The sequence below is a fragment of the Silurus meridionalis genome, chromosome 3 (assembly GCF_014805685.1).
Source record: "Silurus meridionalis isolate SWU-2019-XX chromosome 3, ASM1480568v1, whole genome shotgun sequence".
NCBI lineage: Eukaryota > Metazoa > Chordata > Actinopteri > Siluriformes > Siluridae > Silurus > Silurus meridionalis.
In genome coordinates this window covers 22,432,860-22,460,296 of record NC_060886.1, presented here as the reverse complement: position 1 = coordinate 22,460,296, position 27,437 = coordinate 22,432,860, and the positions used below count along the sequence as shown (strand labels likewise).

Sequence of the window (27,437 nt, the reverse complement as noted above, 5' to 3'; positions counted from 1 at the left end):
CCCCCAAAAAAAACCAAATCATGACACAATGATATATAAACACTTTATGAGTATATGATCTATACAATTGTGACACCAGTTCACAGTAACGAAAGGACAAAATGGCTCAATAAACATGTCCTTTTGTTGGGTTCAACATTTCACAAACCTTATTCTGTCACTCTAATCAGTGCATGATCTGTATTATACTGTAATATCACAGGTATTCACCATCTCTTCAGAATACTTATTGAAATCTTTATGTATACAAATAGCTTAGAAATTTCGAGAGTATCATACTATATTAGATGGTGTTAAATTAGTGTAGACTCTACTCTTTTCCATCCATCCATTTTCCAGAGTCCTTCAAAGATATTTTTTTGTTTATGCTTTGGTTCCAAAGAGCCAGAGCAGTCATTTTACTTCACACACATTATTTTAGGAAAATATTACACTCTATGTCCCCAGACCCAGGAATTGTCCCTTTCCAAATCAATAGTTTATTATTTTTTTTCCCCTTTTGTTATATTAATTTCTTTCCTTTCCAGAAATTGTACCTGTTGATTAGTTCAATTCATAATGAAAGTTTGGTTCAATCTCTTCCCATAACTTCTTGGCAGATGAGTGTGACCGCTTTAAGCGAGGTTCAACAATATTCCTATCGTCAACTGAAGCAGGCAAGCGGTAATTAATGTGCAATATAACAATGATCCTAACCAAAAGGAACTTAAACCTCAAGTTTGTAGCAGATTTCAAAGCAGCTATGAATTGTTTCCATAAAGACAGGCCTGTGCGTACGGATCAATTTAGAGCAACAATAAAACGCTTTCTGATTTTCCTTCATCTGAGGGAAAAAAAAAAAGTTCTTCCCGCTCGCTTGTATGTTGAGCCTTTTAAAGCGTGTGTTTGGTTCAGGGCTTGTGGTTAATCGAATTGAAACCCCTCCCAAAGCCGAGCTCGTGGGATGACCACATTGTTGTTAAAAGCAAGCGAGTCGGAGGGCAATGGAAAAATTCAAATGAGAAAATGATGTGTGGTAAACAGTTTTTGGAAAACATTTTTTTGCCAGTAGAAATGGTGCACGCACACTGCCAGCACAGCAAGGACGCTTTCCTTGATGATGTGTTGACTCTGTGTCTCTCAGGAATCTCATACAGCAAAAGCACGACTTTATATATGCTCAACAAACAAAACGCCGAGTCCTGAAAGTGCTCCTTATAAAGGTACTTCAAATAGACTCTGCCTGGGGGCAAATAACTCTGGCACGGGCGTGAAGAGGTTATGGGAACATCATGAACTCAGAAGCCAGTGCTTATATTATCTTGCTCATCCTTAAGTCCTTTTTATCAGTGGTGCATTAGGTTCATTAATTCCAAAAACAAAAAAAAAGGTAATATTTAAAAACAATAAGAACCCGATGATGGAGACCAGCTCCACATATTGAACCAATATATATTACAAAAACAAGTCTGGTTTGCAGGGCTCCGGGGAGGAGTGGTCACACTTCACTCAGCGCCCTTAAGGAGGTTGAGGCTTGAGCATCAGCTGCGGCTTGCGTCTGGGATGGGCATGCGGGCGCTGTGCCACCATCATGCTCTGTGCAATTAGAAGGGAGAGGGGAGTCCTGCTGCACAGTGGAAGTGGGGATGGGGTCAAAGACAGCGCTGGTCTCCAGTTCTTCCTGCGCCAAAGAGTTAAAGCGCTCCAGCACGCAGTGAGCAGTCAGACGAGCCTCTGGGTCGTGGTCCCAGCATTCTGTAATAGTGGCACTTAGCACCTGCATGCCCTGTAATGACCAAGCACATAGAAACTGTTTTAGAAAAAAAAACACTAATCTCAGCAAGCAAGATGAATTCAAGTTAAACAAATATAGTATGGTTTCCAGGAATTGAATATAGAATTTATTTTTAGTTTGCACTTCTACCAGTTCATCCATCTGCCTTTATATCAACCAAACGTTGCAATCAAATGCAATCAATCCCGCTAGATCTGTACCCGAGTGCTGCTGCTGGAATCGTACAGGCTATAATGCTCCTCCTGAACACACTTAGGACTGTTTACAATTGCACAAGAGTAATAATTTATTGTCCCACTAACAACATCAACCAGAAGAGCATGGGTTCCTTTTTCGAGTCTGGTTTCTCTCATGGTTTCTTTCTCATGTCATCTCAGCAGGGTTTTGCTCGCCCCCTTTTGCCTCCTGCTCACTTATTGGAATCTAATTCATTCTCCAGTTCACTCTGAAGTCACTTTGTGGCAAAACCTATTGTTAAAAGTGCAATAAAAATAATAATAATTCATATGAATTTCCACACCATTTTGTAACGACACCACGACTAACCCACATTATGTGCAGACTTGCTGTTAGTCTTCTAGCTCATGACTGAATTTAGTTCGTGAAAGTTTTCTGTTTTGAATTCATACCAAATTTCATGTCCTATACCTTATAGTTTAGCACAAAGTAACTCGATCATAGTGTTTGTACAATGTTGTAAAAAAAGAAAAAATAATGTATACACTTCCAAGGTCAGTTTAAACCATTATAATGCAACAATACATGTATAGATGTAAAAGTAAATGTTTTAATATTATTCCAATTTATATCTTTGATTTGCTGCTTTTTCTTTCAAGTAACTGTCACATCAACACTATATATTTTTCTATACCTACCAGTGCTAATATAAATATACATACAGTACCCGTCAAAACATCCTTCCCCTTTATTCTTATTCTTTTCAACATTGTACATTACTACTGAAGATTTCAAAACTATGTGTGGAATCATGTAGTAAACAAAAACCCAGAATATGTTTTATATTTTTGATTGTTTAAAGTAGCTACATTTATCTTTCATGACAACTTGGCAAACCTATAGCATTCTCTTGTAACATTCAGGTAGTCACCTGAATTTTTTTTTTTTCTTTTTAAGTTCACAGTGTCTTCTGTTCATTTCTGACATTTCTTGCCTTCTTAATTTGCTTTAGATCATCAGTTGTCTTGTGCAGAGGAAAGGGTAAGTACAGAGTCGATAGCCCCCATTAGTGCTGCTCCAGCCACTGTACAAATCCATATTATGGCAAGAAACACTCAGTTAATTAAAGAGAAAAGACAGTCCATCATTGCTTAAAGAAATGAAAGTAAGTTTTCATGATTTTGTCCCTGTAAGGAAGACCAAGAGTTACCTCTGCTGCAAAGTAATTAGAATTACCAGCCTCAGAAACCGCCGAATTACATAAATGCGTTTTCCAACATCCATTGTTCAAAAGAGGCTACTTGATTCAGGCCTTTATGGTCAAATCGAGGCAAAGAAAGCACTATTATGGAAGAAGAACAAGAAGCAGAAGAAACCTGCTTGTGCCAAAGACAGAAATGGACATTACATCGGTTAAAACTTGTCCTTTGGTTTGATGAGTCCAAATTAGAAATTTTGGTTCTACCTGCCATGTCTTTGAGACGGTAAACAGATGATTCCTGAATGTGTGGTTCCCACTGTGAAGCATGAAGGAGGAGGTGTGCTTTGCTGGTGACAGGGTAAACTGAGGACTTAACTAGCATTGATACCACAGCATTTAGCAGTGACATGCCATCTCATCTGGTTTGCAGTTAGTGGGACCATCATTTGTTTTCCAACAAGACAATCACCCCAAACACATCTCTAGGTTATGTAAGAACTATTTGTTCAAGAAGAAGAGTGATGGAGTGCTGCATCAGATCACCTGACCTCCATTATCAAATACAGTTCAGATGGTTGGAGATGAGTTGGACTAAAGAGTGAAAAAAAGCAGCCAACACGCACTCAACACCTCTGGGAACTCCTCAAGATTGGAAAAGGTTGGAAAACCATTCTAGGTGACTACCTCATGAAGAATCGAAAATATAACATATTCTGGGTTAATTAACACTTTTTTTTGTTGTTTGCCACATAATTTAATATATGTTCTTTCATAATTTGGATGTCTTCACTATTAATGTACAATGTTGAAAAAAAGAAAAAAAACACAAAAGGAGAAGGTGTGTCCAGACCTTTGCCTGGTACTGTATGTGTATCATATGCATTATTATTAGTCACATTTTTATGTAGCACATACTGTATGTATTGTCCAGCTGAGTGGAATGTCGGGTCGTCCTCTGTCTCTCAGTACCAGATCCCTCATGCTGTCCACACACGGCTGATCACACACCTTCGAACCAAATGGAGGCTCGTAGCTCTTCACCTCTGAGACAGCAATATTCATTGATTGAATGATTTCACTCTCAGTCGGAGAAGAATTTCTCTAAGACTTTTTAAGTCCAGTGGACTGTGTAACATAATTGACATTTCTAATTTGTTTGCATTATAAGAGTTTGCCTTTCCAACCAAAAAGTCTATTACACCATAGTTTTTTGTAATATTATTTAGCAGAATCCAAATAAAAACTGATTCATGTTTTATAAATTGCTCTACAGTGTGCAGCCCTGCTGGGTTATTTTATTAAGATCTTTCAGGCTCTTACCTCCTATAGCATCACAGCGAGAGGCGATTTCCCACAGCACCAGAGACATGGAGTACACATCCATCTGTTTGAAGGACTCCAAATCCTCTAAATTCACTCTAGATTCTAGGACCTCAGGGGCCATATAGCGAGCCGTTCCAACCTTAGAAGTAAAGATCAACTTGTTTACATAAGGCAGCTGCAGGAGGGCACGAGATTTATTCTATTATATTTAAGAAACAGAAAACCTACTTCTAATAATACCTGCTCAGAAAAATAAATGTTTTTTATTCAGGACTAGATCAGCTATTAAACAAATAAAAGCAAAGACCTGGAAAAGTTCCATATTTGAACATAATAACCATTAAAGATCAGTAGCCTGAAGGTATATAAATAAATGCCAGAGTGAATGGAACAAGAACAAAATGGTAAAATAAAGTATAAGTGAAATATATACATATTATGAATAATTTAAATACAGGGTAGATTATTTGTTACCAAGTTTATAAAAATATTTCTGTGGAATTCTTTCCATTGTAAGTAAAGTAATGGATTGAATGTATAACTGAGAAAAGAAAGAAAAAGAAATCTGTCTCTTTTGGTGGAAAGGCAATAATTCGGACTGTAAAGGTTTTTGTAATTTGATTTGAGGAGCTCTAAAATAAATAATGTGTTTCTTCTTCATAATTCTTAATCCTTTAAGTTGGATGATAAACATCTAAAAGCGAATGTGGTTTAGGAGAGATTGCTGGATGGATTATCTAAACTTTTTTTTCCCTTTAAAAACCAGTCATATTAAAGCACCCAGTGATACATTAGAAGAGTTTATGGAGCTGATCTAATTTTCTGTGGCTTTCTGTGTGCAGTTTTACGTCATGTAGCCATGATCTTGTGGCAAACTGCAGCACGCTGATGAATAACACAATGCAGATTAGACATTTTGCTGACTCTGCTGCTCTGCACTACATAGCGGTTTCGTTGCATTATAAGGTTCAAAACCTTTCGTTAAGTGTATTATTATTTTTATTTTTTTTTAAGTCCAATGAAACTAAGTTTAATATTGATTTGGCTTAACTCCTGCTATACAATCATATATCTTTGAGAGAGCAGAACGACCTGAATCAGTCCTAAGGATTAGGGATGATGAAATCAGTCTAGAGGAAACAGCAACAATATTAACTTTTCTACTCCACACTAATGTTTGATTTAATGAATTTGCTCGGAAATGAGCTTTTTTCAACTATTTGCGCTACATTGCTATCATAAGACTATGATGATACTCCTCACCTGGCCGCTGTTAGCGAAGTCATCAACTGTGAGAGAGATGTCCAGTCTTAGCGCAAGACCAAAATCACACAGAGCACACTCGTTGTTGGTCTTCATCACGATGTTGCTGCTCTTCAAGTCGCGGTGTGCGATGGGCACCTTGGGTGTCCCACATGGGGTTGTGTCATTGTGCAGATGCGCTAGGCCTCGTGCCACTGAGGATGCCATTGCACACAGCTGACTCCAGCTCAGCACATGGCTCACTAGATAGTCCTGCAGGTTCCCCAGGGCATGGTAGGCCATGATTAGCCAGTACTGCCGCTGAGGGTTGCTAGCTGTTCCTCCACGCTGCTCTGCAGTCAGAAACTGTACAATGTTCTCGTGTTTCAGGTTGGGATCAGAGAAGATGGCCCTCTCGTTGCGCCAGGAAGCATATTCCACAGATGGGAAGATTTTTACTGCAACCGTTTCATACTGGCCACATTCGCTGTGGTTCAGCCGTGCTCGCCAGACCTCAGCAAATCGTCCTTTTCCAACCAAGGCCTCCAGCTGGATAGGTAGATGCTCAGTGTTGTGGTTTAGGCTATTGGCGCAGCTTGAGGATATGTCTGAATTGGCATCTTCACCAAGGGATAGAAGCTTGCCGTGGTAGTCACTGGCATTGACTTCACCAGCACACGCCTGTGGTGGGTCTAGTGACTGGTAATGTGTGCGCTTTGGTGGCCAGTCTTTGGGTTGTTTGCTGAGGTGTCGTGTGCGGTAGACGTAGAATGCCATTGTAGCAATCACAGCCACTAGGAGTGGAGGAGCCAGGCTTAACACCACTACCGGAATCACGTCTTTACTCTGTAGCCTTGAGAACCCTTGAAAGAAAAGTTTACAAAATGTCAGCACCTTTCTTTTTTTTACTTTGTATGGTTAAGCAAGTCTATGGGAGAAAGATACAGTGCCTATTATTCTCCTTATTCTTATTCTTATTACCATTTGCACCTTTCTCAAAGATGAGCCTGTCATTGCAGTCATGCTCCCTGATACAGCTGCAGAGATACAGTATACTGTTCTCAGAGGGCACTGAAGTCATTGCACACTCTGTGGAGCTGGTGTTAGGCAGCACGATGTTCTCCAGTGCATGTTGAGGATTGTGGCATAGAGTTTGCACGCTCAGACTCTCATTCTCCTTCTTCCTATGAACAACATGCACATACAGACATTACTAAAGGAGCTGTTAGACAACACCTGAATATTTCGGAATGCAATGTGCTTCTTGGTTTAGAATATATACTATACATAAAATATCATCCTATTGTCCATACAATCACAAATTCAAATTATAATTGTATTTATTTGGGAATTCAAGTAGAACTGCTGTTAAAAGTAATTAAATATAACTAAAATCAAATAAGTGTCTGAAAGGATTTGGGTAAAGAAAGAATATGACTTTCCATTATTAAAGATGTGAGTGAGTGTGTGTACTTTTTATTGTTGATGATAATATATATATTATAAACAGGGTTAAGTTCATATTTTTGAAATAGGTTTAGCTTCTTTTTGTGAAAACCAAGCACATAACAAACATACAGAGAGGCTACACAGCTGAATTTTTGAGAATCCAAGGTTATTCTGGCTTTTAATGTATATAAAATATCCAAATCGTCCTTGTGTTAAACTTAGGAATGCTTTTTGACAGCAAAAAAAATTATGAATAACAAGTGATCAGGGAATCCCTGCTCAGGAGTTTTCTTTGTACTTCATGCCAAAGTCAGCTCTTCTCTGAAGGTTATAAATGTGTTTGTTATTCATCCTGTATTCGTGAGGAGTTTTTATCGGACTCTTTTATTCAAGCCATGTTTTTTCTGTGCTCCCCTGAGTGCTGGCTATCTCTCGCTACACAGCCAGATTCTACTACATGGTCAATCAAAGGTCAATCCTATAAACTTCCCAGAAACACTCCCTGGGTGCCAAGCTGGGCGGAACTATTTTAGCAGAAAACTAAAAAAAAAGAAGAAAAAGTCTATTATCATTAGCAATGGTCCAGAGAGGCATACTTCAGCTACAAGTTGTCATATTGAGCTCACAATGTATAAAGAAAACACATTAGCCTCATATACATTGAAATTGTAATACACTATCTTAGGTCCATCTTAAGATTTAAAACATCAAGTTTGAATTCAAACTTAGATGTAAGAGAGAAAGTCAGAATTCAGCCTTGTGGGCTGTGGCTGGGGTGGAATGGCATGAATCATACACAATGTCCGAGAACTCAACCGCATCTCAAAACTCCAGTTGTGGCCCACTCACACTCCAACACATTGGGAACCCAGTGCTGGCTTGGCTCAATGACGTTGCATTCTATAAATAAAAAGTGGCATTGGCCAGACTTACCATATAGCCACGCAGACCTCCTCAGTATAGGTACAGAAGGAGCTGAAGTTGCAGTTACTCATGCAGATATTGTCCTCACACACGGGATTGGACTGGTCACACCACTTACAAAGGTTAGTCGATATGTGAGTGAAAGCACTGGCCTGAAATACTAAAATTTGCACACATAAATAAAAGTAGTAAGTTAGTACACAATGTTTTTACAGATATATATTTTTGTTGTTGTTGTTTTACAATATTGTAGATATATTAATTATGACATCTGGGATTATACAAATAATCATATATGTATATACCACAAGAAAATAGAATGCGGTTAACGGCAATAAGGCAACAATAGAAATATATTTTGAGCCGAATGAAACCGTGTAACCTGAATTAGTGCACAAGAATTTAAAAGTGCTTAAAATGCTCTGTATGAATGAGTGTAAGATCCTCTTCATGCTGTTAGAGAAATAGGCTGCTATTCCATTTACCAAATCTACATTGACAGTTGCTGATAACCATCACTTTGAAATTCTGCCTCTGAAATAGTGCTGAACTGTATTACAAGGCAGGCTGTGTTCCTGATGCCCAGTTTTCAGTGGATAGGAGGTTAATCCACAACAACCCTAACCAGTATAATGCAGTCACTGAAGGACTGAATGAATTAATCAGTGTACATTGTCCTAAATATAAATTTTATTATTCAATAAGAGGTACTGTCAATATCAAAAGAAATGAATACATGATTATTAAATGGTTCACAGTACATGTATTAGATTACTATGGCAATAAAAATGGCCACAGGTGAGCAGTTGCAATCAGAATGAAAAAGACCCAAAACCTTACTAAAGAAGGCTAAACCCCATCTGGACACAACAGATGGATGGATTTGGATGATATACATTGTATATTGTGTGTAGGTTTGGCTTAGTTGTCAGCATGTGTGTATGTGTGTTTTGAGGGTGGAGGGGTTCAGAGTGCCTGTGTTATGTCGGGGTGTGGGGAGCATTCCTTCCCACGCATCTTCCTTCCGCTATCCTCATGCTGCCACATCACAACAATATTAATTGTTGATAGAAACCAGATGACGGGTGAGCTTGTTTCACTCAGAGAGCGTGGTGATCTAATAGGACTGAGTAAACATGAAAAGAAACAGTGCTGATATTTCGCAAAGGCTTCCAGATGTTCACTGATGCCAACCATCAAAATATACAAGTGAGTGAGAAAGAACGAAACAGAACGATAGAGAACGAAAGAGAGGGAGAGAGAGAAATGAAAAAAGCAATAACTAAGAATATTTAAGCAAAAAAAAAAAAAAAAAAAAAAAGCCCCCCTCTCCAAACTTCCAAAATATAAGGTAATTAAAATCAGCAGTTGACTGCTCCAGAAATAAATTAAAGCCATAAGTGTTCACTCTGGCCAAGTTTGAAGAACAACCCCTCTGTACTTATGGGAAATCCAAGGGCCACATGCTCACTGGAGGCCTGGAGATGCTGGCCTGTAGTTGTAACATGTCTTTACAGTCAGATCCACTTTTCTTCCGTATTCCATAGTTCATAACCCACTCCAATGCTGTGCATTAATATTCAGAATGGCAGAATGACACTTCTTTAAAGGCAATAGGTGTGTTACAATCGGTTTTACTTCACACAGAGGCCAAACAACACTGCAATCTGCAAAAAGATCACACACCATAATGTGTTAAACACTGAACGTTAGGAGAGATTTAGGTTCACAGCCTTACTCTCATTATTGCACAATTTCTGCAGTGCACCTGATTCAACAAACTGGACAGCCTGATGCTTATCTTCTGTGATGAACAGGATGTGTGCTTGAGAACGAAACACACTAAACTGTGCTTCGTTTCTCCAATGCACTCTTCTTAAAGTGCAGTAATCACATTCTGCCACTGTGTGGCATGATATCTCACTTTCGAATAGCCTTGAAAGCATTTTGCGAATAAATTAATAAAGCATAATCAAAACATCACCGGTTGGCCCTGTCACATGCATATGATATACAGATGTCATCAAGATTTCCTCTGAAGCTCCGGAGCCAAAAATGATCCAATGTATTTTGAAACAACTTTTGAACTTGTGAACTGACGAGCTCTTCCAAGATCAGGAGAGAAAAATGAATTATTCAATCAATTTTGGGGGCTGTTCTTACAACTGCCAATTCAATACCTATAATCTCATGCCAAACAATAAATATCTGTTTATCCTGCTTATGATCACTTAGATTCTCTGCCTTAAAGTTACCACAACAGAAAGACACTTTTTGGATGCAAAAGAAAGAAATATTACAACCCTCATCTCTGTCATTGCAGTTCTTTTGTGACCAGGGTGACTTAGAGCCCGTCAGCATCTTATTATTGGCTGTAACCAGGACAATTTGAGCATTGTTTGAAATGGTGATGGCAGGACTGAGAAAAGACTGTCACATTACACTCGCTCTGTCTTTTGTCTCTCTGCGTGTTGTTTAAATTCATTAGAGTTGGCACCAGTTTATCACATGTGCCCTCTGTCTTCCTTAATAATTACCTAATTTATCTTCATTAGGTACTGTTTTCAGCAACAGTTGGAAAGCTGGATGAATAAATGAAGACATTATGATTTTGTTCTCTTCAACAGCACTGTAATGACTTTGAACGGCTGTTAAAATCAAAACTGTTCCCTCAAATACAATCCATTTAAGGAACCTTCTTCTATACAGCAAAGATAATTTTAAGCCTGAATAAAGATTTCTTGATAGAAATTTCCTTTGGATTTTGCATTGACTCTGTATGTGTGCTCTGTTTATTACATTTATTTTCTTCTGCACAGAATCAATCCTGTTCTTAAATAGTATTTAGAGTGCATGGTTGGTACAACAAACTCAATTGGTTAATGAGAATTGAAGTGTAGAAAGACTGAAAATGATTATGTTCTTACGCAATATTTTCATTCTATTTCATAAGAATGTTGTTATGTTTTATGATAAATCACAAATCTAAAAAATATACCAAAAAAATCTGAGAACCTTTTCGAAGATATATATGTTTTATTTTTTTGTTTGTGTGTATAATTTTTTCACTGTTTGATAAAACAACACATAGATCAAATCATGACATATGGTTAAACCCTCATGAAAAGTTGATGACACTATGAGTCTATGATTTGGTAGCATTTCTCATAACTTAAAAACTGACTGCCTTTCTAATGAATAGATGGAAACCATATCATGTATTCATAAATTCTTCTCACAAATTGCTTTTGATATCCAGCACAGATAATATCTATCTTTAGTTAGTACTGTTCTCAGTAAGTACTCACACTTCAGTCTCAAACTTGACCATATCAACAAATGTTTTCATGTTTCTTTTTTTATTCATTTTTATGAGAAGTCCAATACGCTTAAAAATAGTCCACACTGTATGTAACTCTAATCAACACATCCAAATAGTACTGTGTCAAAATACTACGCCGCCATGTTAATTATATACAGCCAACTAAATGCAAATCAAGTCTTATGTCTATCTAAAAGTTCATATTACTGCAGTGTTTATGTATGATGTAATAGTATGTTTGGCACCGTTATCTATACTCTGGTATAGTAGTATGTAGTTTTTCTCTCGGCTTGTATGTTGATGGCTGCACATAATATGAGTACAAAAGAAAGTGGAGATGACTGGCAGAAACTCTGCTTTTCTACTCACTGAGCGACAGAAGGACACATAGGAAAGACGTGAATCTCCAGCCCCGGAGCTCCATAGTGGGTTTTTTTCGCCCCGGACACAATCTTGAGTCAGCTTCTTCTTTCACCTTCCTCGCTGTCAGAGACAAAGGAAAGTTCGCATAGAGAGAGGTTTTAGAAGCTGTCCTGTGCGCTGGAAGAGCTGAGCCGCTCGGATCGACGAGTTTTCTGGCCTCGGAGGCGGATCCAGATGTTTTCAATCCAGCTGTGGCAAGCGGCCCGCCCAGGAACTGCAGTTTATTCATGCAGACCAGTGGACTGTTCAAGAGTCTATCAAGGTACTAATAAGCTTTATCAGCAACAGACACCAGCTTCACAGATTAAGATGCTCTTTTATACCAAGGGTATACCAAGCAATTCGACTTGTACAGGATTACTGACAGATATAATAGCTCTATGGAGTGTGTCTCATTCTAACATGTCTGGCATCTCTGGCAGGTTCTTCTGAACAAATAAATATATCTTACAGATTTAAAAGTCAAAAAGCACACGATGAAGCATAGTGTTATATGATATATAGTGACATGGATATATGGTGTGGTTAGCCAGCACATACTGAATTGACTTCTGGATCAAATAAAAAATTATAGGGTCGTGCTAATAATTGTAGACCGTATTAATGTTTTTTTTTATTTTATTTTTTTTATTCAGGGAGCTTGATCGTTCACGCACACACACACACACACACGCACGCACGCACACACACGTGCAACAAATGCAAACAATTCAGAGCAAAATAATAATAATAATAATAATAATAATAATAATAAATTTGTTCCTCTCTTCATATTATTATTATTATTACTACTATTATTATTATTATTATTATTATTACTACTACTACTAGTAGTAATATTAGTAGAGGTAGTATGTTCCTTTTACGTTTTATAATAAAAATGATAATTATAACAATAATTAATTTATTTTTCCTCGTATGATGATAATGATGATTATTATTACAAAACCCACACTGTTTTTAATGAATCAACTGAAGAAGTTTCACAGATGTTAACTGCGCATGCGCGGGAGATCAAATACAACACTAAGGATGATGGCGGATTCGGGAAGTGAGGATATAGCAGTGGTGGGAAACACCGACCTGACTCCTTCAGCGTCAGAAAACAACATTAAAAACACGGTAAAAAAGCAAACAAACGACGGAGCTTCTTATATGTTTAAGGATGTTTCTTGCCGACTGCTGTTGATGGAGCAGACTGGGTTTAGGCAGCAGGCCGGGTGTGAATCCTCGGGGTCGCCTGATCTCTGACTTGCAGCTGGAGGATTTCTCTCTCTGTCTCCCTCTGTCTCCTTTTTACTCTTTCAGCGCTCTGAAATAGCCCTCTTTAAACACGTCTCTATCTAATTGACTTTAATTTAGTAATGAAAAGGTTTTCTTGTGTAATATTGTGTATTGTTTATATCTTCCAGCTTCTTTTCGACACACAGCTGAGATATTATCTGTCACAACATTGCACTTAGCTTGCCTATGAACTTGGCTAGCTAGCTATCTTATAAAATAGTATTCGACTAAAAATTATCGATAAACGTTTAGATATTTGCTTAATCCGAATAAATTGATTGTGTTCAAAAAGTCTCAAACTCAAATTGCTCAAACTCGGGTTTTTTTTGGTTGATTTAGGCGGTGTATTGGTTATGTACGGGTGTCACGTGATCTGTCATCTACGCCTCAAACCTGTTAGACACAACCTCTACATTTATTCCTGATAATCCGAATAGTAACCAATTATTCATACAATGCATTCATGTAAACACCATAATAATCCATTTCAGTAGTAAATAATAACTCCAATGCAGACATGTGTGTCTAATTTTGTTATGAGAAGGTCAGCTTTTTAGAAAACAGTTTATGTTACAGATTTTGAACAATTTCTATTAGAAATGTGATTGGCTTGGCTCCAGACCATTTTGAGTCAGACAAAGGAAAAAAAAAAATCAGAAAAATAGATACCTTGTGTTTTTGGTACACAGTGGTTGTTCGCGTCGATGCGGTATACTGATGTACCGTATAACGTTTTACATGTCAATTATATTTTACCAACCAGACCATCATTATTAGCAAAGATACGAATACCCAGGCAGCTACAAGATATCAGCAAACCCTAATTGTGAGGACAAATGTAATCAAATGGCACAATAAAGCAGTTTCAATGCACAAATAATGTTTCTACAAAGTAACTGAAATACAATGTACGCATTTCTTGCCTGTTTCTTTCTTTTAAAGTGTACACAGTGCGTTGATATTGACTTGTTTCCACAGATGATTGAAAAGGGTGCCAATCTTTTGAAACGGGTGGAGATTAGTGTAGCTGAGGCAGAGAAAAGAACCGGAAAAAATGCGGTCAACATGCAGGAAACCTACACGGTTTACCTCATTGAAACAAGGTATGTAGCCTCGTTCATTCATCCTCGCGCATTCTGACTGTGTTTCAACTGCTTTGACATGAATTTTTTCAGAACTTCATCAGCATATTTTTTGACACTAAATTGAGATTTAAAGCCAGTTTCGGGTTCAGAAGAATAAGCCTTTATCATGTGTATACACAGTGAAATGCTTTTTCTCATATATCTCACCTATGCAGTGCACAGGGTCAGTACTAATACAGCAACACAGAGCAGAGCGGATTAAAGGCCATAATTTAGGGCCCAACCTCATAACCAGAAATCCAGCACCTTAACATTTGAGCCACCACTGTGGAATGTAGAACTATCGCCAATACCGTGATCTGGATTCAGCCATAACACAGTGTACTAATCACTATACGATCACAGCAGGCTAACATCCTTCCCTTAGAACAACCCAACCCAGACTTTATTGTTACAGGTTCTATCCATTATACTAACATTGCTTTATCTAATGCACACACACACACACACACACACACACATATATACTATACTTACTACACATTGCCTGTATTTAATTGCATGTAGACTGTAGGGATAAGCTAAATAACATATATTCTTAAAACATTATATCCTGGACTGGTGGATCTGCAGAAAAGTCTGTAAGATGGGTATGAAAATATTTATTTATTACTAAAGCACTAGTATGAGCATTTACACAATAAGTTTGATCCTGTAATTTCTGAAAAACTTTCATATTTATCCCATAAATGCACACAAGATATCATTTGCATGAATTACTTCACTTTCATTGAAAATAGTTACGAGTTAAACATTTCTATAATTGTATTTTTTTTTTTTAGTTTGTTCAGCATTTAGTAACTGCCCCATTACAGAGTGACTCATAGTAATGCTCTGGAGTTTCTATTAAAAACACATCCACATGCTGTTCCCTCGTTTAGAGACTAGTTATCAAGAACACTGTGAAACCCAGCTTTTTATATTATTATTAATAATATTAAAATATGAACAGTGATGCAAACATACATTTTGACAAATAAAATGAAACATTGATTCATGAAAAAAATAATAAGTCTGGTCTGAATCTCTCTAGAGAAAAGACAGGATGGTGCAAAGCCGCGTTTGACCTTCAGCAGAAGTGCGAATAACAACGCTAGGCTGGAGAGGCGTTTCAGCGTCACGCACTGCTATTGTTTACACATATCATCCTCTCTGTGTAACTCGAACTGTCTGTCTCTTATGGGCTAAAAAAGTTTTGTCCAGCTCTCAACACAGGCATGTGCTACTGGTCAGAAACTCTGTAGGACAAAGGGTCCTCTATTTTCTTTTTTTTTTTTTTTTCCTTTCCTTTTCACTCACCAAAATGCTCTGTGCTGAAAACCAAGACGTGTCCCTTTTGACAAGGCTGCCGAGTCAGCTTTTTGGGAAGTCGCACGCTGACACGGCTGTGTTTACTTCAGAGTCGTAGACACGTCCTCAGCTGTCAAACGACATGTGTTGAGATTTTCCTTTTTATTGTGTCATCTAACTCAAGTTAGTATTTCAGTTGTGTTTTTTTTTTTTCAAAATCAGAACAGTTTCAGAGTTTACAGGAAGCTTTAGTTAAGTGGAAATGCAGAATGTATCTCTGTTGCTTCTGTTTAACACAAAACACTGCAAACCTCTTATGGTTTTAAAGTTCAATGCACAGAGCTGTATTGTTACTGAGGCCCATGAAAGGAAACACATTATGCAAATACACACATACACACATACATACATATGTGTGTGTGTGTGTGTGTGTGTGTGTGTGTGTGTATATATATATATATATATATATATATATATATATATATATATATATATATATATATATATATATATATATATAAATAATATGAGAGAGATAGAGATAGAGATTGAGATATATAGAGCGCCTGTATTCACACCCCCTAAGGTAGAAAGACAGAGCGTGACTGGGCTGTCTTTGGGGGACTGGGGTTTTGATGGAGAAAACCCCCCAGCAAGTTTGTCATGTTCTGCCTTTCTACTTCAGATTTTTAGCCCAGTGCACATTATGTGCTCTCATTTCCCACTTGGAGCATTTAGGATCCTGAATTATTACTGTTTCATAGATTTCCTAATATCTCTGTCCCTCTCTCTTTCTTCCCTACACTCTCTGAATCTCTTCACCAAATGTGATCCTAAGTGTAGTGTATTATTGCACAGATATATACCTGCGGCAAAACTGTGCAAACCAGTAAAAATAAATATGAATGTTCTGCACGCAGTGCTAAAGTATTAGCGAACACGTTGTGGGCAAACCCCTTTTTTTTTCTTTTTTTTTTTTTTTTTTTTTCTTTTTACATTGTTGTTGATTTTATAAAATGCAGACAATGTGGAAATCAAAACAGGGAAGATAAAACTGAAAGGTGATCCAACATGTGATTTTTCCACTGAGCTATACCGGTAATGCTTAAAGGAGATTTGTAATAATGGGCCTTCATATTAGTGGCTTTTTAACGAGTGACATAATGTTTTTAATGATTATGCGTAATGGGATAAACTTGTCTCGTGTGTTCAAAATAGAGGTCTACAACACAACAAACACTTGTATTAACGCACAGCACGAGGACACTGTTGACATTTTACAGAAGTGTATGCTGTTGTGTCGGTGCTCCTCTGAGTGCCGTGCTTACCCATAAACACATGCTTTAATGAAGAAATATAAAACCAACTGGAGGATGATTTAATCCTATTTCATAAAATACTTCTAGTACCATTGTCTTCTTTAAGAATGCACCTCTGTTTAACAACGTTAAATTACTAATATATTATCTTCGTTTTAATTTGCTTTAGAATTAATCAATAATAATATTAACTCGTATTCTTCCCTATGAAGGCCAGTGGATGCTGCATCTGAGGGAACCAGTCCTGCCCCTGAAACGCTGTGGAGGCGCTACAGCGAGTTCGAGCTTCTCAGAAATTACTTGCTGGTCACATATCCATTTATAGTTGTCCCACCTCTGCCTGAGAAACGCGTGAGTAAGGCTTCTTGCTTGCATTCGCGGAAACGTTTGTGGGATTGTGGCTGATTGTGGGTGTTGTTGTTGCAGGCGGAATTCGTGTGGCACAAACTGTCTGCAGACAACATGGATCCGGACTTTGTGGAACGAAGAAGGGTGGGGCTTGAGAACTTCCTGCTCCGGGTTGCCTCTCACCCTGTTCTGTCCACGGACAAGATCTTTTACTCTTTTCTCACTGAGGTAACCTGGAAAAAGTTAACCAAGTATCTAGATAACCTTTTTGCCAAAAGGGAAAAAAAAAAGCTTGTTTTCCACATAATGATGACTGATTTGATGGACAGATTTCAACAATGCGTACTGTTGCTTACCTTTTGGAACACTTGAATGCGTACAAGAGAGCATCGTTGGCTCTTAGAATTTATAACGCAGTAGCATCTGTGAGGCCGAATGCTGGAGGAAGAGCTTTTAGAAATTCCTCTTTACAGCGCCACTTTATCCCAGTTTGATCTTTTTTGCAAGGTCTCCATGTGTCCATGCGGATTTCCTCTTTGTTCATTGACACAGTGTCAGTAAGCGGCTTCTATAAATTGCCTCTGTGTGAATTTTTGGGTGAAAAAGAGGGAAAGGAGAGATGAACTTTTGCCTCATCAAGGGTTTATTTCAACCTCATGCTCAGTGCTTCTGCAATAATTTTCCCTGACCACAATAATTTCATTGAATATGAATGAAAGGGTGTATGTATGTATATTTGTATGTCTTTCTATCTGTCTGGTTCGCTGTATCTTTATTAAATAGAGTAAGAGCTCTAAGAAACTTGGAATGCAATTTAATCCATGTGTATATTCATATCAGTTTTCTTGTCACTTTGTTTTAAACTTGTTTTGTTTCCACAGCAATATTTGATTTGTTCATCCTTATCACGGCATACTGCTACGTACTATTATGTCCATAATGGTTTTTGTCAATGTCAAAACTACCTCCTCTCTGCCCCACAGGAACAGAGCTGGAAGGAAGTTGTATTTGAGACTGGATTTCAGGCAAAGGTATTCCATTTGCGATTTATGTCCATTTGTTCTTATGCCCTCTCAGAGACCTTTTTATATCTTTTTATTATCTTTTGTCACTGCGTTATTTAAGCATGTATCTCATCACCATGTGTTTCTTATCAAATTTGATATGCACCAGTGATTCGGAGTTGGCTTTATACACATCATTACTGTGCAGTCTGTCCTAGCCTGGCTGGAAATCTACAAGTGTAATGATACTAGGCAGTTAAAGCTTTACTAAACGGACAAACCTTTGATCAGTGTAAGCAGATTGCTCTAAACTAGCACAGAAAGTCTTTTCGAGCTGTCAGGATCAAGTCAGAGAGCAGCAGTGTTTTTCAATGTGATTGTGTATATTTGTAAGTATGTGGATGTTCGCAGCATTCCTTTAAAAGAAGTGTTTAAGCCTTTCACAAACAGGTGCACAAACACACAAAACCCCATTATTGTAATAATTTCTACTTTTCCAGGCAGATTCGAGGTTGAAGGCTTTGAATGCAACCTTCAGAGTGAAGAATCCTGACAAGTAAGTCATGTACAACGATTTTGTTCGACTCTTTTTTAAATTGTCATTTCTTTAAAGATCTATTGTATTTTTTTTTTTTAAACTAAAAGACTGCCAGTCATATAGAAGTGCCATATTTTTCTTTCTCTATTTTTCCTCTCTCTCTCAGGAGGTTTGCAGATATGAAGCACTATGGAGATGAGCTCCAGTCTGTGATATCACAGCTGTTGCGTGTGCGAGCGGTGAGTACTAACAGCTGCCAAACACACATTCTGCAAAACTGTGCCTCTCTGCTAGGCTTGGAGGGTTTGGAAATATTGCAGTCTTGAATAGCTGCTTAATTTCACATGATCGTGCATGAAAGTGTGGTGTATCTTTTTTTTTTTTTGAGTTCCAGCATCACAAATCTCCTAATATGAGAGCAATAACTGATCCATTCAACCTTATTTCAACTATTATCAAAGCATCTTAGAAAAAAAAAGAGAAAATTTAAATGTGGATAAAAGAAAATCTATTGAGATTTATTTAAAAGAAAATGGTGTTTCACACACTAAAGTTTCCTCAATTAAATGCTCAGCTGGTTTGACAGTTTGAGTCTGAGCTGCCAGTACTTTATCAAAAACATCCATCCATAGTTACTTAGATGTTTGCTCATAGGTGGAAGCAGATTTTGGACAGACTATCTTTCACTGCACTGAGACTTTGGGGACAGGATGAATTTATAGAGATTTTGCACCAGAGAGTGCATCAAATTACTGTAAGAAATATCTGATTCCACATTTGTCTTTATTTCAATTGCCAAGCGACCGTTACTATGTACCTCTGATGAAATTGACTGTTTTTCTTGCCAAGAAATATGTGAGAGGAGCTGGAAATAATGCAGAATGTAGACTGGTCAGATGCAATTGTCATAAGAGTCACATATGAATCAGTAAAATTGGATAACCACCATAGTAGAGTGGCCTATTTTTTTTATTATTATTGAATCACCTGAGGCTGTTTTCTACCAGAAAGTTATGTCACATTGCATAAAACCGAATGTATAGTCGTATGTAGTTTTTTCCTTAAACCGTGACCACCAAGTTGCCAAGCAGTAAATTGTATAGTTAGTTTCCCCTTTACTGGAATGAGGAGGCTAAAACCTGTTCTAGCTTGCCAATTTCATTTTTTGCACAAAGTGGTCCAGGAAGACATTATTTTCCATAGTTGCCAAGGAACAAAAGAACTCAAGATGGATGTGGATAGATTTGAATTAAAGCTCTAAATATGTTAATCAAATCAGTTGTTCTTCCCATTACGATGTCAAACATCTTCACAATACTGTGATAAGCACTTTGGGTGTGGAAAATTATCCTGGGAACAGTCACCCAGAATTCCCTCACTACCTACTACATCAGTGTTTTTTCCCACACTAATCTTTAAATGTTGTAATTGGATGTTCATTTGGATGACAAGTTTAAACTGTTTATAGATTTATAAAATGAGTATCGCGAGCCCTTCAGGAATGCTTATACTGCTTCACACAGGGCTAAGTCGTGTTATTTTCATATGTATTTTGTTCAGAATTTAGCACTGTTGCAAAAATGTGCCAGAAATATTGTGTTTATTGGAATAGTTTGATCTGTTTGACATTACCGGCTCCTCCAATATACATATTTAAAGTAATAACGAGAATAAACTGTTCACGCAGAGAGTGGCTGACCGTCTTTACGGGGTCTACAAAGTGCATGGAAATTATGGCAGAGTCTTCAGGTGGGCCTCGTTTGTACAATACAATACATTATCTGCACACTGCATGATTTTTGACAGGTTTATTGAGACACTTATTGAAAAACCATCTGGTTTTATGTTCAGTTTTGTTTCTTTATGATGTTCAGTACTATCACAGGTTTAAAGCATTTAATCAAAAAACATCATTTAAATCTATTTAAAAGTTTCAGATTGATGTAATACATGTACAGTATCTGATAGTTGTCTGTGGTGTTCCTTTTTCGGTTTGGACAGTGAGTGGAGCGCGATTGAGCGAGAGATGGGAGATGGGCTGCAGAGTGCAGGACATCATATGGATGCGTGAGTTTATTTTTCACACACACTACATCCTTTTTAATAGGGAGTCGCTGCTCCTTTTATGTGCGGCTCTCATGCAACCTTCAAAGGATAAGTTTGGGGTTGTGTTGCAACAGCTTTGAATGATGCCCTGCAGCTCATTAATCTGATCCTCTGTCCAGGGATGTGAAACACATTTGTGGGATTGATTTGAAAATGCCTCGTTTTCCAGCAAGGCTTGCCCTCCCTTTTTCTCCCTGACCCCTGTAACATGTAGCTAGGAAAGAGAGCCCTTGGGAGAGATGCATTACATTTTGGCTGGCCATCAGCTAATGTATGTGCAGCTTCCACAAGCAGTAAAGTTTGCAGTTTTTTTTTTTTTTTTTAGCTTTTTTTATTTATTTATTTATTTATTTTTTGCCTTTTTTTTATCACAAGATGCCCACCCAAAGAATCGCTCTCTATTCGTAACTCAAGCTGAGCCTCAGCTCTTGTCTGTTCACTGTTGCTTTATTTTCTCTGATGGCTTCCAGATTATAGCACTCCGCTCTGGGGTCAGAGGTCATCCATGTAGCACTTAGGCAGCTGCCAGTCAGACCCTGCAAAATGGAAAGTCATTTCGTCAGTCATCGAGTTTATTCGAAGGTTTTTAACCGCACCCTGGATCATGTTTCTTCAGTCCTTGATTGCAACTGATCTTGATGCTTCCTCAGAAAAATACTTTCTTGTTGTCACTTTTGTCTTTGTAATGAGGTGGATTGTGAAATGATTGAAGTATCAAGATATTGTGGCTTTTTTATGAGCTGTTCAGTGTGCTATATTTAAATGTAAACATGTGTTCATAGAGTAAATCTATACAATGATGGCAGTTACTGTTAACTTCCACCGATTCATACTTTTTCCTTTTCGTAGATTTTAACACATTTGATTACCTTTGCCTTTAAACACTTGATTAAATGAAGCTTTATCTCTTGGCAGGTATGCTGCTTCTGTAGATGACATACTGGAGGAGGAGGAACACTATGCTGACCAGCTGAAGGAATACCTGTTCTACACTGAGGCATTAAGGTTTAGTGTGTCAAAAATGAAAGCTGCTTTTTTTCCCCATGGAAATGATTTCTTAATTTAACAATCTAAACATGTCTGAATCAGGCGTTTCCTGTATGATCATGGCTTCTATCAACCATCAGCAGCTTTACGTGATCGTAAGAAATACACAGCAAAATTGCTATTCCTTTGCCGCACAGACACAGTCGAATCAGGATGAAAGAAGAGTCATCAGTGATTGTATTCATAGATCTGTTTACCTTTCATTGTGTACTTTCAAATCCAGATGTGTTGGGGAGCATAGATCTCATCAGAGCAGCACTGAAAGATTTTCAGAAGGTTTGCTCACGCAAGCCTGGTTTCTTTCAATCTGATGGTGATGAAAGGGAATAAACGTGATGGCAGTGTACCTTTAGCTACATTAAACAATGTATGTTTTGTTCTGTGTTAAAAGAAATAATGTCCTCTAGATTATCCAATGTGTGTGTGTGTGTGTGTATATGTATATGTATATATGTGTATATATTACACACACATATACCATGCAGCAGGGGGTTTTTGTGTACATCTTAGTTTTTTTCTTGCTTTTTGTGTTGACTCTGCTTTGTGTCTCTGCAGGGCAGTGTGCAGGAAGCACGAGCTTTGTCAGTTTGAACTGGAGGTGGCAGGCCAGGATCTGGCCGCCAAGAAGCAACAGAGGGAGGAACTAGCTACTGGGGTGAGGCTCCATCAACTTGAGAAAAGAAAAAAAAAACCTCTGCACTGACTAACAGTGTCAACACATTGCTGTGAGGGACTCAGGGATTCCCCTTGCAGGCTTAGCTGTTTGTTTTTCTGCCTCAGCCACAGCACGCCTGTTTGGAACCAGTTGCTTATTTGTGAACTTTTTTATTATTATTGAGTAAACTGTTCACAAAAAGTAACCCATGAGGCAAATTCTGTTCACAGGCCTGAAGGATTGAAAGAATTTTGTAACAGCTCATTAGTACTACTGTCGTGTCAAGCAAAAGTTTATTTGATAGGGCAGAGTGTAAAAAAGAATTATGAAAAAGGATTTACAAAAATCTGGACAAAAACATCATGATAAAGGATTATAAGACGAGAAAACAGGAAATTGACTTCTGAGTTTTGACTTCTTGATGCACAAAGAGTGAAAAGAGAGCGCATAAACATGTCGTAGGGGATAGAGTCCAGCTGTACTCCAGGACAATACACAAGAAAAGTTCCTAGTGCAATAAATGCCTTAACCTCAGCGCCACAGGACGGCATTTTTACAGTGGAGGCCCTGGAATGTTCAGGAGCATGCATGTGACACATATAAACACACATGCAGCACATACTACTACTACTGATATTATTAATATTAATGATCAATATTAGTATCATTAAAATAGTAGTTTTTGACTGCATGAAGAAACTAGAGATAATATTTAAAATAATAGAATGTGGACCTCATTTCAAATGATTCCTCTTATCTATAGTGCTTGGTTTCAGTAACATTCAGTAACAAAGTAAAAAGAAGTTAAGTTCAGGATCCAGAGAGGAAGAATTTATTCAGCATGTTCTGTGGAAGTACAAAAAAAAAAACGGTCAGCACATAATCTTTATATACCCACTTCTGCCTTGTGTGCCCTTATCTTTTAAATATTCTAATCATTCCCTCGTCCACCACCATTACCTTCGGATGCCCAGGTTCTTTCCAATTAAAGGAAAGAATGGTGGCAGAGCCCATCCATCATTTTTTTTTAATTTTATTACAAAGTAGCATGCGATTTACTTATGGCCGCTTCATGACCTTCTGTCCTGGGCATCACTTCAAATCTTGGCTGTCTGTTCTTTTGACACTTTTATTACTCATGACAAATCACCCCTCAAGGACAAGAAATGTTGTGCTCATTACTGCTTCAGCTGTACCACTTCTCATCACACATTAATCACTGACTGTGAATTTACACATTTCTAAATACCTGTTAGAAACAGATAATAAAAAAATGTTGAATGGTAAAAAGCTCGATAGGAAGAAGGCGGACGCTCGGATTGTGCTAGGGCTACGGTGGTCGTCTGTTGACAATCCACACATTTCCCTACAGCAGAAAAATCTACGAGAAGATTTCAGACTTTGGGAATGACAGAGATTTTGGTATCCGTATCAAATTAAAGTTATCTGGGAGATAGAAAAAAATTGCACGTGATAGAATTTGAACAGTATGTCGAAACTCATGTAGATCGAAATGCTTGTGCAGAAGTTCAGGTATTTACTTGATAATAAGGCATAAAATATACAAAATGCACAAAACTGCAGAGCAACAACGATCAACTAAATCTAAGCAAATTACAAGATTTATGTATACAAAATATACACAGCTATACACACATTTGTCCTATGTTGTGTTGCAGACAGTGCGAACCTTCTCTCTCAAGGGGATGACCAGTAAGCTGTTTGGCCAGGAGACTCCTGAGCAGAGGGAGGCAAAACTGAAAATTGTGGAAACCCAGATTGAGGAGGGGGAGGAGATTGTGAAAGAGAGACAAACCGAGTGCGAGTAAGCATTCTGCTCCGTTCCCATGTCTGTCTTCGCAACTCGCCTCCGAGTGAAATTATAGCACAAAACCTCCCATGATCTTATCTTTAGCAACTCCTTTTACTAAAAAGCCTCGTAGAGTTCATCTCGGATATGTTTGTTCGTAAGAATGTGTATTTATATTCTGTTTACATGCTATTCTTCTGTTCCTCGGCAATAAATTCTAGAAGAGCTTCACTCTTAATGCATAAATCTGCACGAGGCCTGAAGTCAGCGTGTGCTTTATGTTGCAGAGAGTTTGTGAATAATGCTTGGGTGGACATTGAGCGGTTCAAAGAGCAAAAAGAACGTGACCTTAAAGAAGCTCTCATCAGTTACGCCATCATGCAGATCAGCATGTGTAAAAAAGTGAGTATAATATTTCCACGTGACTATTTTTTTTCTATTATTTTGAACAGTTCTATAAGATATAGAGAATGCAAAAGCATTAAACGAATATATTAAGATCTTTTAAATCTCGATTTATTCACATTTTCATTGCATTTGAATTATTACTGTGCACCAATGTGTAATATTTTGGCAAAAAAGAGAAAATGGTCCTGATATATTTGGTAATGATGTAACCTACAAGGCTCAGTGACGATATGTGCGAACAGCCTACAATGATTGTGGCTTTAACCTCTAATTAAGTGGCATCTTATTACTTACAAAACCACTGACACACACACACACTCTTGCTCTCTCTCTCTCTCACTCTCCACTCCCCCCTCCCCCCTCTGTAGGGAATTCAAGTGTGGAATAACGCTAAGGAGTGCTTTAGCAAGATGTAAATTGCGCCTCAAGCCAAGTTCCAGCACACAGCTGTACAAACTTCTCAGGGTAAGAGTGCTGATATCGGATCAGTTTTTTTTTATCTTTCATCTCCAAAGGAATATAATTAGATGGACCAAACTGATCCAAGATCAGCACTCTTGCAGTGGCGCTCGGTATGACTGCGCCCTAAGCACAATCCTAGGGGTGTTAGAGGCACAGAAACTTAAGAATTTGTGATTCTTCATTGCCACATTAATTAAACAACAATTTCATTATATTTTGAAAATATTCAGAGACTGCAGAAAATGATTATTTATTTAAAATAATGTTTACGGATCTGAAGTATACCATATTTCCATTGTTAAATCTAAGTAAATATCCAAAATCTTTGTCAATAAACACAAATATTTTATGCTCGTCACAGATAATAGACTGATGGAATTTGTGTTGACTTTTTTTTGCTTTTTCATGCAGACATGAAATCCTTGCCTTTTTGTATATTTTATATATTTTAAAAACAGCAGTACATTAGTGTCAGATATTTGCCATAAGCGATCCACGTGCAACAGTCTTGTTCTTATGTATGACAAGATTAGGAAAGCTTAATACAGAAGTTTATTATAATTCTTTTGAACAAATGGAACAGTTCATTGTAATGAAATGTGAAAGTGTAAACATAACGTTTATTACATATACAGAGCACAGCTAAAGGTTACTTTCCCTACTGGAAGTAAAGCAAGCAGGCTTATTGATGTGTGTTCTATCTATACTCACATGGCCTCCAGCTGAAATCCCAGCCCTGATGTTTATCCTAACATATACTGTACACTCATCATTAGCACTGCATGCTGCTCTGTTAAACACAATCTGTTTATAACTGCTTGCCCACACCCTTTTTATGCTTCGGTTCTAGGCAGTATGTATGCTTGCTGTTTATACCTTATCCAAAATCTTATGTTTTTTTTTTTTTTTTTTTGGAAGCAGCTTCCACTATTAGTGCCAGATTTGGGATAAAGTGTGGGCTGGTCAGGGTTTTGATAAATCTAGCTGAATATAAATCTGGCAGAAGGAACAGGAAGTTCATGCAGGAAAAGGAGGATATAATAATTTCCTCATTTAACAGTTGTGTGTGTATCAGAGCCCAGCCAGCTCCAACTCTTAGTCCCATTTTATGGTAGAATAATATTGAGAGATTTTTTTTCACTACACATATCAGAATAAAAATTGTATAAATTGGTGTTTAAAAATGTATTGTGCATACACTAATAAACATGACATTTTCTAATATATGATTTGGTTTTCTGGTTCAATCATTAATTTGTTTTTAGTATTATAAACTTAAAAAAAAGTGTGTGTGTGTGTGTGTGTGTGTGTGTGTGTGATATATATATATATATATATATATATATATATATATATATATATATATATATATATATATATATAATTATTCATTAGATGTAGACAGAATTTTTATCATAGTCAAAAAATAGTGTGAAGACCACAAAGAAAAACATGATTTAAAATAAATCTTTATTATAACCTCAGTTTGAGATGTTATGGGCAATTGAAAAGGACAATTGAGGTTTTTTTTTTCCTTGAGCTGAACACTTATGTAGGTATGCATTACATTTATTTTATATGAAATAAATTTGACATTACCCTCTAAGACACTGTTGTAACCTTTTTTTGATGATTTTGAAATTATTTGCATTGCATTTGTATGTAAAGCATACATGCAAAGCAAATTAATATTTTTTTATAGTATTAATTATAGAATGTATTAGTACATTAGGTATATTTGTGCCTATTCAAAAGAGGAAAGGATTGAATAAATGTTGCCCTCTTGTGGGCTTTTCTTGTATATAACAGTTTCCAACGAGAAAATAAGAAAATTTAAATAAATCAAAAAATGTTAAAAGATGCAATCGAAATATAGATCCTTACATTCTGATTCCTAAGAACTTAGTAATTCCCTTTTGCACATGGATTATTACCATACACTTGTGTCCGAGCGAAATACAAACAAATAAAGGTGTCAATTTATGTGCCATGACCGAGAGCAGCGTAAGAATGGTCCTTTCTTACATCACACTTAATATGTAAGTAATTGGTTAGTTTATTTGGGTAGTTTAGTTAAGTCAAATATAACTTTTTACTCAACTACATTTCGTAAAAACTAGTCGTTTTTATTTCTTCTTTTTTCGGCTGCTCCCGTTAGGGGTCGCCACAGCGAATTATCAGTCGCC

The 27,437-nt window shown here is 37.4% G+C and overlaps 2 protein-coding genes across 3 annotated transcripts; one reads left to right on the top strand and one right to left on the bottom strand.

Moving 5' to 3' along the window:
• Positions 1-29: 29 nt before the first annotated feature.
• Positions 30-12,074, bottom strand: tgfbr2l (transforming growth factor beta receptor-like). 2 transcript variants are annotated; one of them, XM_046845752.1, is made up of 7 exons: positions 11,782-12,074; positions 8,100-8,250; positions 6,699-6,901; positions 5,739-6,580; positions 4,473-4,614; positions 4,068-4,195; positions 30-1,765 (listed from the first exon to the last, which is right to left on the bottom strand). In XM_046845752.1, the coding sequence occupies exons 1-7, from the start codon at positions 12,062-12,064 to the stop codon at positions 1,478-1,480; spliced, it is 2,037 nt and encodes a 678-aa protein (XP_046701708.1). In that variant the 5' UTR covers positions 12,065-12,074; the 3' UTR covers positions 30-1,477. The 2 variants fall into 2 exon arrangements, with proteins under 2 accessions (XP_046701708.1, XP_046701709.1); XM_046845753.1 differs by having other exon boundaries at positions 6,708-6,901.
• A 742-nt stretch (positions 12,075-12,816) lies between these two features.
• snx4 (sorting nexin 4) lies at positions 12,817-26,477 on the top strand. Its single transcript, XM_046845754.1, has 14 exons — positions 12,817-12,957; positions 14,098-14,222; positions 17,086-17,224; positions 17,300-17,449; positions 18,205-18,252; positions 18,726-18,781; positions 18,930-19,002; positions 20,451-20,512; positions 20,765-20,830; positions 21,785-21,874; positions 22,472-22,571; positions 24,251-24,396; positions 24,669-24,783; positions 25,158-26,477. Exons 1-14 carry the CDS (start codon positions 12,838-12,840, stop codon positions 25,203-25,205), a joined length of 1,338 nt encoding a protein of 445 aa, XP_046701710.1. The 5' UTR covers positions 12,817-12,837; the 3' UTR covers positions 25,206-26,477.
• The last annotated feature ends 960 nt before the right edge of the window (positions 26,478-27,437 follow it).